General features: G+C 41.2%; 1 protein-coding gene across 3 annotated transcripts; it reads left to right on the forward strand.

Annotated features, from left to right (window-relative positions):
- Positions 1-6,300: 6,300 nt before the first annotated feature.
- Positions 6,301-11,903, forward strand: LOC118431113 (probable G-protein coupled receptor 101). Of its 3 annotated transcripts, none has more exons than XM_035842229.1 (4): positions 6,301-6,541; positions 8,045-8,418; positions 10,260-10,552; positions 11,051-11,903. In XM_035842229.1, the coding sequence occupies exons 2-4, from the start codon at positions 8,139-8,141 to the stop codon at positions 11,831-11,833; spliced, it is 1,356 nt and encodes a 451-aa protein (XP_035698122.1). In that variant the 5' UTR covers positions 6,301-6,541; positions 8,045-8,138; the 3' UTR covers positions 11,834-11,903. The 3 variants fall into 3 exon arrangements, with proteins under 3 accessions (XP_035698122.1, XP_035698121.1, XP_035698120.1); XM_035842228.1 differs by lacking the exon at positions 6,301-6,541 and adding an exon at positions 7,429-7,878; XM_035842227.1 differs by lacking the exon at positions 6,301-6,541 and having other exon boundaries at positions 7,953-8,418.
- Positions 11,904-12,280: the final 377 nt, after the last annotated feature.

Genomic DNA, 12,280 nt, shown 5'->3' on the forward strand with positions numbered 1-12,280 from the left:
GATTGTCTAGAAAAATCTCGAGATTGTCTAGAAAAATCTCGAGATTTATCACAAAATCTCGAGATTTAAAAAAAAATTAATGAGGTGTGAAGACCCACGGTAATTATGATACGCTGTGTAACCCAGGTTTTCTCAAAATTTCAGATGTGTACCTTTATCTATTAGACAACATTAGTCTAAAGTGCTCTGTTAAGCTCAATGATAATCTGCTCGCTGTTTCAGGCATTGGACATTCCTTACCTTTTGATGGATTGCAACGTGAAATTGCATAACATCGGGATCTGTCCGGGAGGTGAACCCAGAACCTCTGGATTCTTGATGTGGCCATCTAACCGCCAGGTCAAACAATGTCACTTTTACCTCTACTGGCCTTCCTTTCCATCAGAACATTATGAATACCATGGCTTACCCTAGAATACCCTCCAGGTACCAGATGAGTTGATAGCATGCCAGCGGTGACAGCCAATGCTAGTATCAGAAAGCCGAAACCCAATACAAGCCAGCAAACCTTACTGGATTTCATCAGGCCCCACAACTCCCCCGCACGATCTAAAATGCAATACAAAACATGATCATAACTCTAATTGTAAACTGTATGGTTAAAAGTACCGAAAAAGTACTTAAAACCAGAGTTCATACCACGACCTTACACTTTCGACTAAAACATATCAACCTTGACGATTGATGCAACCATCGAATTCACACCATTTACCAATATGGTATAATAGCATTTTGTAATAAATGATTCAAATCAAGTAATTCAAATGATTCAAATCAATAATTTGCTTAGATGATATTGATCGATATTCCCTTTCTCATATTCCCTATCTTTGAACAATTTCACCAATTATGCAAATTAGCTTCTGTTTTGCATGATTAGCATCTTGAAGTAGCGAACTAACTACAAGCCATAATCTAAATTCTAGTAGATTATATGAATGCCAGAAAAATGCAATCGATTTGGTTTAATCATAAGCCCCCTTGTGATGGTGTAGTGATTTATTGAATATGGACATACCTTTAGCTTTGGCTGCAAAGCTCCGTTCATCCTCTTTTCCATCTCCGGTAGTTTCCTCTGTTTTATAGTACTGCTCGGAGACTTCCTTCTGCTCTGGCCACACAACCACGTGATCCCCCATGTCAAGATGGCAAGGCGCCGTGTGGGGGGGTGCAGAGGGTTGCAAGCCTGGACCCTGCGCATTTTCATCGACATCTTCTAGATCCACGTCTTCGTAGTTACTATCAATTTGTTCGTTCATACCGTCCTCTTGTAGACATTCTTTTTCTTCCTTGGCTTCTTCGTCATCTTTGGTTTCTTCTGCTTTTGTTTCCTGTTGTTCAGCTTCTGTTCCTTCTTTTTCTTTGGCTTCTCTTTGTTCGGCTTCTTCTTCTTCCTCTCGGCTTGCTTGTTCCTTTTCTTTCTTCATCATAACAGAATTGCGAGGAGGGAGTTCGGGGGCGACACGTTTTAAGCCAGAGCCCACCTCCACTTTTACCCCTCCCACAACTACGTGCATACAAGCCTCTCCTCCTTCCTTTCTGCCTGCTTGTTCCTTTTCATTCTCATCTACGGCAGGATGGCGAGGAGGGAGTTCAGGGGGCGCTTCATGTTTCAAACCGTGACCCAGCATCACGTTTATTCCGCCCAACTCTAGATCTATGTCCTCGTATTTGTGGACTTCGTGTTCTTCTTGCTTCCTGCCTGTTCGTTCTTCTTTTTCCTCCTTCATGGCGGAATGACGGTGAGGGTGTTCAGGGGGTGCTGTAGGTTTCAAACCGTAACCGTAACCGTAACCGTAACCCAGCATCATATCGATATCCTTTCCACACAACTCTGAATCTATGTCAGGATCCTCATATTTATGGCCCTCGTCTTCTTCTTTCTTTCTGCCTGCTTGTTTCTTTTCTTTCTCCTCCATGACAGGATGGCGAGGAGGGAGTTCAGGGGGCGCTTCATGTTTCAGACCGTGACCCAGCATCACGTTTATTCTGCCCAACTCTAGATCTATGTCCTCGTATTTGTGGACATCGTGTTCTTCTTGCTTCCTGCCTGCTCGTTTCTTTACTTTCTTCTCCATGGTGGGATGACGAAGAGGAAGGTCAGGGGGCGCTGCATGTTTCAAACCAGCGCCCAGAACCACGTTTCCACCTCCATACACTAGATCCACATCCTCGTAGGTATGGTGCTCTTCTTCCTTCGATATGTTTGCTTGTTCCCTTTCCTTCTCCTTCTCTAGCATAGCAGAATTGCGAGGAGGGAGGTCGGGGGCGACACGTTTTAAGCCAGAGCCCACCTCCACTCTTACCCCTCCCACATCTACGTGCATACAAGCCTCTCCTCCTTCCTTTCTATCTGCTTGTTCCTTTTCTTTCTGGTCCATGACAGGATGGCGAGGAGGGAGTACAGGGGGCGCTTCGTGTTTCAAACCGTGACCCAGCATCACATCTATTCCACAATTTCCACCCAACTCTAGATCTATCCCCTCGTAATTATAGCCAGAGTCGCCCTTTTCTTGCTTTCTGTGAGCTCGTTCTTTTTCTTCCTCCATCATTGTGGAATGACGAGGAGGGAGGATAGGGGGCGCTGCATGTTTCAAACCCGAGCCCAGAACCACGTTTCTACAGCCATACACTTGATCCACGTCCTCATAATTATGGTCCGCTTGTTCGTACACGCGCTCCGGAGACGGTTCTGTGTTGTTAAATGCCATTTCTTCCTATATGTATTAGAAGAGACGCAAAATCTTAACCATGTTATGAAGAAAAAATCCTTTGGCCATGTATAATCAAAAAGTTACTTAATATTGATATTTTCGATGTTTGTACATAGCACGGTACGTGGTATTATGCCAATATGTTTTTGTCTAAGATCTAAAACAAGTGCATAATTTCAACCCACTTAAGATTTTGCTTCCAATTCCAAGCGGCCAAATCTACAGGATAATGATGAGCAAAATCTTTCCATTTTGGTCAATTTCTAATTTTCTTTGGCCCGCTCAATGAACAATACCCTTCCAGACTGATTTATAGCTTATGCATATTAGTTAACATTGCATCAGATTTCTTATACATATGAGTTAGAATAACATCAGAATTTTTATACATATGAGTTACACACAACATTGCATCAGAATTATTTTATATATGATATAACATTACATCAGAATTCTTACTCATAAGACTTCAATATGTCAGGTTTTGTCATGTTTTTTCTTTATTCGTTAATGCGCTTATTCTGAACCTTTAAGATGCACTCTCACTGCATTTGCGTCAAGCTTGCGTCACTACACTAAACTGAACTCGAGATTAAATGCTAAAATGTTGTTATGTTATACGCAGAATGTTTATTCAAGGTATTACTAGACTCATTTTGAATTTCCGTAGACTGGGAGGAATGAAGGATTGAAGCACAACTATTGTCAACTAAAAAAGGCTAATAATTCTGCAAAGTTCCGCTCTCTCTGTCTATGAAAAATGAACCTAATTATAGATTTTGACCAACACTGAGTCGGGCCGGGATCGGCTGGCGCGACTGCTGGGAACAAAAATTGTTACAACAGCAATTCCATCGTCCGACTCAGGTATTCGAATTTTCGACCGCGCCGCACTCGTCGTGTGCAGAGTATGTTCGAATTATTCAAAGCCTGTGTGATAAAACTTCGAAGCATGTGTGATATGTCTTTTTATCAACCGGTCTGAAACACCTGTATCGAACGTTATCGCGGCCCAGGATGAAACTACTACATCAAATGCATTGGCACATTGTCCTTGTCAGAAGCAAATAGAAAACAGAGTCCATGAGTGCGCTTTTTAACATTATGGAATCAGTGATAAATCGGTAATTCTTTCCAACCCAAATAATTTTACTTCCCATCATTAGCCTAGAGAGAAAGACAAATCCCCTTTTCCCACAGGGTACGAGCCCATGCATTTGTGTGTGTGTGTGTGTGTGTGTGTGTGTGTGCGTCTGCGAGCGCGCGTGTGTGAGAAATTTATAACCAAGGCGACTGTACATACCTCAGCTCAGTTTCTTCCCATGTTGCCCAATGGAGTGTGTTCAGCCCCGACTCCTCAACAAACTGATGCAAATCGGCTCTGCCTGCTTGATATATAGATAATTTATATTACAGAGAAAATATAGGCCTGTTTAAGGGCAAATAAACAGCTTGTTTTTTCAACAAAAACGGACTAATCACGAAGCACGTGAAAAATGAATTCCCACCTACCCAGTGTAGTGCTTTCTAATTAGTCTGGTTTCGTGGAAAACAAGCTGTTTACTCGACCTTAAATGGGGTTATTTTCTCTGTAAAATGAATTATCAATATCTTGCTTGCAGGGCCCATTTGCAACAGTTTGCTGAGTAATATTAAAATTGCAATATGCTATGTAAGCACTTAAATAAAAACGTGCAAGGAGAGATAGAATGACAGGCAATCTCTTATTCTCCTGGATTCCAGTCACTACTGTGACATGTACACTCGCTTTTGTAACATTTAGTCTTGCAACAATCTCACTTGTGTCTTCAACATGATAGGTATGTGTTACACATGCCGCTTATAACAAATTTACATTAATAACCGGGATGCTTGAAAAAATCAACTTTAGTAATACATAACCTTGTACCAACCTACCTAATTTTACCTATCAATGGAGGGGGAGGGGGCTTGGACTTACGCTCTTAGAAAAAAAATTGTTCTGTTTTTTTGGTATGTATTTTACTTTCAATATATAAAATAAAAGTTATTGATCAGATTTGCATTTTTCTATTACTTTAAGTATTAAAATGATACAGTATTATTTGAGAAACAGTCAACAGTAAGACAAAGGTAGCTTCCTGTGGTCAAACAGCGAATTAACCCCGAATTTTCATGAAGGAACTAAGATTATCGTTACTGCAACGATGTGTCCATCGTTCTAGTTTCTTTCTATACATGGAACAGAAGACATCTGTCTGTCAGATATAAGTGACTGTTTTATAAGGAAACAAAAAAATAGAAATGTATGCGTAAAATAATGCCTACGACTATTCTCATGTGTAGTTTGATGTCTTTCATATCATACTTTTCGTTCCAAACGCTGCCCGACCGGGCCCCGGTTTGGAAAAGTGACGTATGCCAAATACGTGCTGGGGTATTGTACTAAACATGCAGCTCTCCCAAACACAGAGTCGCCGATTTACGCCCCCAGCCGATAGGACAAATGCACGCCCTCGAGAATCATGCCCAAGCGGGGATACACGGAATTTTACCGATATTTCTAATCAGAATGGTCTCTTCTACGACGGTGTCCTTACTTGCCTTTACATCCCAACAAAGTGAATTATTCATAAAACGCACTGGCGACTGCTTAATGTAAATTTGGAATACTTTCGGCGATGACAGTAACCCAGGTGTCCACTCAAACTCAACAATTACTCAATCTTTTTCCAATGTGCTTAAATTGTAAATTGCTGTTTGATGTGTGTACACATGACAAACAAGAGCAGAGTATGCAAACAGCGCAGTGTGGCCAAAATATGGTTCTTTGGCTATCTTATAATTCTAATATACGTATTTACGGTGAATGAGATGAATACCCAAAATCCCGTTTAGTACAGGTTGTATCGCCTATAATCGTCGATCGTGTCATTCTTTTTTGTTTCCAAGTGCGTTTCCCTCAAGATTCTGATGGAACGGTTGTCTGCACTCTCACGTTGTCTGCAGGGTTACATCATTTTTTCACCCACACCCTCTCTGCTAGGTATATCTAGCACTCTAGATCCGTGCCCTAGATAACAACTCAATACTTCTATGGCTACGGCTTCAAAAAGGCTATGGAACTACCTTCAACTGATCAAGCTTCTTGTTCTGTGTACTAGTATGTGATACTGTTAAAATAAGTTATCAACTCGAGTGCAGTGCCGCATTGTCAATGTCTGTCTAAAACAAAACAAAAATCTGAGGCAGGGTATGCGGAGGAAAGGAAGTGAGCAAATTCATTTACATCTTGTCCACCCCATTCCAAAATGGACGAATCCATACTGACGTACTAAAAAAAACGTCATAAGTTCGAGCCATAGTATACTTTTGACTCGACTGGAGAGTGTGTCTAGTGGAAATTTATTGTATGCTTAGCTTATAGCTGGCCGTAACCAGTAAGCAAAATCTGTCAGCTAGTTCTGTGTTGATAGTAAATGATTTGGCAGATTATGCTAGATGCTTCCGTCGCCAAGAAGTCCGCAAACTACTGAACAAGATAAGAAGTTGATAACGCCTGAGTGAACAAACGATGTTATCAGAATACGAGGCAATGTCCACTGGATGCCATTTACATACAGCATAGCATTTGAAGATGATGTTGGTGAAAGAGTTCTCAAAACATTTGTGTTTTGCGATATTTTATACTTATTGAAGATCGGAACATCTTTTTTTGCACCGTGAACCTCTTTTCCTGCGGTGTGCCCTTCAAAGACTGACCGTGACATATACTGAGCTTCAGAGCGGTCATCGCGAACCAGTACCATTGTACATGTTGATGCACAGGTCAAAACAACGAGGAAAAGGTGAGGGTCACAGCAATTAAAAAGTGCAATTTCATGCATTTTACTATCATTATCAATACTCGGACTGGCAGTAAAAAATCATGCATACGTTTCTTTGTGAACTTCAAGTACTTTTTGATATCGTTATGGTGTCTGTCGTATGTGTGTTCAATTGCCATACTCTTTCCGAAATGCTCACTGCTAAAGAGATAATCCTAATGCTTTTTAAGGTCTATGGCATGATTCGGCTGTGTCAAACAACAGCAACGTCAAGTTCAAAACGCTAAAAGGGCCTAAAAATGCATACAAGACAAGACTGCTCCCGAATCTCTTTAGAGTTTTTTTTTTAAATTTATAATATGCCATACTTATAAATACGGTAATATATCGCATTTATAAGGGAAATGGTCAAGTAGCAAAAACAAGGAAATTTATACCATGTGCACGTGCTACTCAGAACAACTTTTCTTCCCTTACACACAAAAAATGCCGGTGCTCTTACTAATGGTTTCATTTAAGACATAATGTCACTAAAATGCATTGCAAATATTTGAAGAGCGAGGAAATCTTAAAGAGATGGAGGTTTTGTGATTCGCCTTTTTTGGTTGTTAAGTACTTCGTTGTTGCTCCAGATGTCTTTTCGCAGGACACAGGACGTTTATATTCCTTGTATATACTGTACAGTTTTCCAATTCTAGTCTGTTACCGTAGCTACAGTTTGCGCTTTTTGGCATGCAAATTGGCCCAATGTCGCAGCTTTTGACACTTTGAATACCATGCAAAAATTCTACCATAATGTTCTATCAGATGCTAATACGTCATCTCTGGTCTTTAGAAATGAGGACATGTTTCATAACACTTCTCTCTATGTCAGGTTACTGATATAAATCTTGCAGTCTTAAATCTCGAACAACAGCAGGTCGCTTACACAATCAAGGCCGACCTAGCATGAAAGCAACCGACAAAACACAGGGATTGACATCTAAATTAAAAGCATTGTATACCCCTTAAAGTGACAGGGCAAACAACGTTGTATAACTGACAAATTGGAGATAAAATATTACACGTATTCACCTGTGCTGAACCTCCATACGGCACGTTTCTATCGCTAAAACCGCGGAAGTTTTATGGCTGTCATTATGGTTAATAACATCGGAAACCAACACGCTACACAGAGTCATTTCTTGTAGGTCAGCAACAGCTGCGACGTGCATGTCTTTTCCACGCTCATTTTTCACACTTAGTATACGTGAAAATCAGATATTGCACGCTGTTGTCATAATAGCGAAACACGCTACTAGCTGAAGGCTGGACGTTATCTACAAGTGTTTGAGTAACACAGTTTGGTGCTATATTTGGTGAGTAACTTATGGACATGTTTGCTGGCAGGTCTCAGTAGTTTATGGACTTACATAACGTTACCAAGGCTTTGCAAAAGGAGAATTACGTATAAAAGGAGTATTACTTTTTACGAGTATTAAGCAACCATGCAGTTCTCTTTCTGAATACAGTTTTGCGTTCTAGGTATGAATATGGATGACTTGGATACAGCTGGTGGGTCCTCCTGTTGTGAGTTGGTGGTTTTACTGGTTTAGCCGGAGAACCTGAGCTCCTAAAGATGGCCGACGACTTCGAACATCACAACATCGTAAACGCGAGTCTCTCTCCATGGATGCCCACAAGTCTGTACGACACTACAACATCAGCACAAGTGAATAGCGTGGATGTGTTAAGCACGGGACTAGCGGCTACAGTCGGCAGGAGTGTTGTACTGGCGGTTGTGCTGTTGTTATCGCTGGTTGGAAACATTCTCGTCTGCTACGTTTTTGTCAGGAAACCCGTGATTCTAGCGGACGTGGGGCATCGCTTCGTCCTCAACCTGGCCTGTTGTGACATAGGTGCGTATTGTCGAAATTAAGTTTAAGGAGCAATGCTTTGTTTCACTTTGAGTGCGAATGTTTTCTAGGGAAAAAAGAGAGTGGTGAGGGCAAGCAAGTACATATAGTTCCATGTATTCATATAGATCCATGAGTACATTTCCGCTGTCCTTGTTTTTTTGCGATCAAAGGGAGAAAAGTTCCTTCAAATTTAACATCTGATAATCGTACATCCGTAGTTAGAAAATAACTAGCGCTTGATACAAAACTGTTTCTCGCCACGGTTTACAACGATACAAGAACACGTATTGTATCTTGCAACAATTAGGAGAGAGTAGTCTATTCTAAATATGGTAAGTAGTATTTCAAAACTGTTATCTAAAGTTCTGTTGCACATTCGAGGCGCTCCGGCCTTACTTGTTAACTTCCAGAAGGTCGCACGATTTTGAAATTGACAGAAATGTATCAAAGGGTGTTCATTTAAATCACCTAAAAATAGACCCTTGCATATTTGAGGGGGCTATGCCACCAGCGAACATCGGCATATCCCTAAAAACACAAGATGTTCGAGAAAACACCTGTTGAACATGTCATCCAAAACTCTCAGACAATTCGGCCGGCCATGCTTTTTGTATTAGGGTTAACGTTTTATATAGACAAGTGTATCATGCATATACGTAGGAGGAAACACTATATTTCCAACATGTACACTGAACATATAACACTATTTTGATATTGTGAAAACAAGTATCACTGGTTTGATATGGCATAAGAAACAAGGAAAAGCATTTCATATCGCGCTTTACTATCTGTTTATCAACATGTCATGTTTATAAACACGTTTCCTCAATAACTAACACGTGTATTTGCCTAACAACATGAGTGAGAACAAAAGAGTGGCGGGTTGTGCGCACTGTTATAAACCATGTGCCATTCTGTTATAAACCATCGCCATTTGGTAAAACACCTGCTCTTATAAGAAGGAAAATGCACCATGCACCAGCAACAGATATATGTTAGATGATTTCTTTTCACTGGGCGAGTATCCAAATTAGATAACATTTAAGGATCGGTTTCGTTCAGTTTCTGTATCCTGGAGATTTATATTTGTCGGCTTAAAGATATCCTGTTTGCATTTGCTGCTTACAGCAAACCAGACCCTCCTCAAAGAGCACACTATAAACAACATAAGTGTTGTTCAGATAAAGGAAGAAGGACCCAGGGGGGAACATAAAGTGCTTTATGGAAGACAATTTTGTTGATACAATGGCACAAAATGACAGGTGTGTTAGTGCGAAGAAGACAACCGTTTCTAAGTTACCGGGTTGAGATTAAATATTTACATATCACTAGTTGGAGCGTCTAAAGGGTGCTATGGCGCCAGTGGTTGTAGTATTTCTTGTAGTAGCTCTTCAAATCTAGTATTGTTCTGAATCCCGTGCTTTATACGAGGAAAGCAGTTTGAGCTCCTCATGAATAAATAAAGGTACAGACAAATACATGGAAACATTTTTAAAATTATTTCTATATCTCTAATAGCATGTCTTAATTTTTCGTTGTAACTGTGAGATTTTCTGATACATGTCATTGATTTTAAATGCGACCGAAGTTCAGAAAGCCAAAAGCAAACATTTTAGAACATGTCTGTCTTTTGTGTCTATTCCAAGGATGTTCTTTTCTTCAAGCTAACTGACGTCCACCTCAGAACACATTAACGATAATGATCTTACCTCCCTCCGAAAGGTCATCGTCATAAAATCTACTTATCGTGTGGTGCGTTTTAATCGCTGCTAGTATTTTAGTTTGTTAAAACAAATGGTGATGAAAAATTAAATGTTTGCCCCCACCCCCTCCACCTACAGGTATCACTCTTCTCGTCATCCCCTTCTCCCTGACGTCATCCATCTACAACCAATGGGTGCTCGGGCCTGAGTGGTGCCAAGGTCAAGGGTTCATCGGCAACCTTCTCTTCTGCGCGTCCATCCTGACGCTCGCCGTGGTCTCCGTGGATCGCTTCTCCGCCATCTTGCGGCCGCTGCAGTACAACAGCACCTTCACGTCCAGGTGGTCGGTGGGCGTCATCGCTGCAGTTTGGGTGGCTTCCGCATGTTTCGCTTTACCACCGCTCGTCGGGTGGGGGCGGTACGGTTATCAGGTGAGTGACGCGAAACAATGCAGGCGATGCAAAAACATTGGCAATTCGTTAGGATATTGAAATGGTTACACCTTTTTTTATCAAACCAACACCCTTTTTTGCATACTACATTTTGTTATTGTTGAAATATGGCATCACCAAGTCCATTATTGGCATCTTCGGTGGATAGTTTTGAAGAACAACTACAAATAGATGTGCATATTTAGGTGTGACAGGTCGTTCTGTGAAAAAGAACCAATTGCTGCTGTGCCGTGTGCCTGCGAAGCTGGTTTGTTACACCTAAGGGCGGATATATAGATACAAATACAGATGTTCATTGAAATGTGACTTGAAAATGAAAGGTCTTGAGTGTTAAAAACGGGTAAAAAATATTTTGAATCTACAATGTAAAATTTTCATACTTTATTTTTGCAAAGTATGCTAATTTTGCGACGCATTCAGCTTTTGAGATGTCGTGTTAAAATGGCATTGAAATTATTTGTTCCTGTCTTTTTTTAGGACGCCAAGTTTCACTGCACATTGTCCTGGCTGGAAGACGAAAACATGAGCTATGCTCCTTTCCTGATCGTGGTGGCAGGGGCAGTGCCTATAGTGGTGATGCTATTTTCCTACGGCTGGATAGGACAGACTGCCTTCAGCCACAGACGCCGACTAAACAGAATACAACCGCACTCCTGTAAAGTCACAGGCGGACCCACGTTCCGCAAACAAGACTGCAAGGCCGCGAGAACGATATTCTGTATCACCGCGGGGTTTGTGGTGTGCTGGGTGCCTTACCTTGTCGTCACAAGCGTGGAGCTAGGCGGGATGGAGGTCCCAGCAGACGTGGAGACAACGGCAGTGTGGTTAAGATTCGTAGCCTGTGTCGTGAACCCGTTTATCTATGGCTACATGAACAGGATGATCCGCAAGACAGTGTGGAAGCTGTTCAAGAGGAAAGCGGTGGATCAAGGAACTACGACAACAGTTGTGGGAACGGACGATCTCTGGAACTCCGCCACAGCCGCGCCCGCACAATTCGCAACGACAAATACTCAAACATCGAGACTGTCGACCGTGAACTTGATAAATGACAGAGCTGACGCGGTCAGAAATGATAGAGAACAAGCAGGGGTGTCGGGACTGCGGAGAACAGACACCGTGGTAAGGTTTGCTGACGAGACGGAGACAATTGTCGCAGCGCCGATAGAGGAAAGCAGTTTGGACAGAGAAGTTTCTGATGACGTAACGTTACGGCAAGAGGATTTACCTGGCGTTCCACTGCCGACACCGTCAGAATGATAAACATCTTCACGTCAGTTTTTGGATCTTCAGCATTCTATTTTCTTAATAAATGTGTTGTTTAATGCCATATTATGTCATCGTCTCATCAATGTTCTCGTGTATGGTCTTAACACAAAAGAAACTTGAGTTCGGCGACCTCATACCTCCATGAAATATTTAGAGCTTTTGTAAAGTTTATGCAGATGACTTGCACGTTTTCATGATTTATGCATGGTGATGTTCGTCATTGACTAACATACACATACACATGTCACAAGTATAAAATTTCCATCATTAATCATTAAGTGGTTTTGCATATATTATGCAAATCAGTTCCTCATTAGCATATTTGGTGTCTGCTTATGTTCCATCTATCATAATCTACACGTGTTACATTTATTGAAGTCCAGTTATTGAAAACAATGGAATATACAATTTCCACATTAATTATGAAAATTATGACAA

Source organism: Branchiostoma floridae, chromosome 14 (assembly GCF_000003815.2).
Source record: "Branchiostoma floridae strain S238N-H82 chromosome 14, Bfl_VNyyK, whole genome shotgun sequence".
NCBI lineage: Eukaryota > Metazoa > Chordata > Leptocardii > Amphioxiformes > Branchiostomatidae > Branchiostoma > Branchiostoma floridae.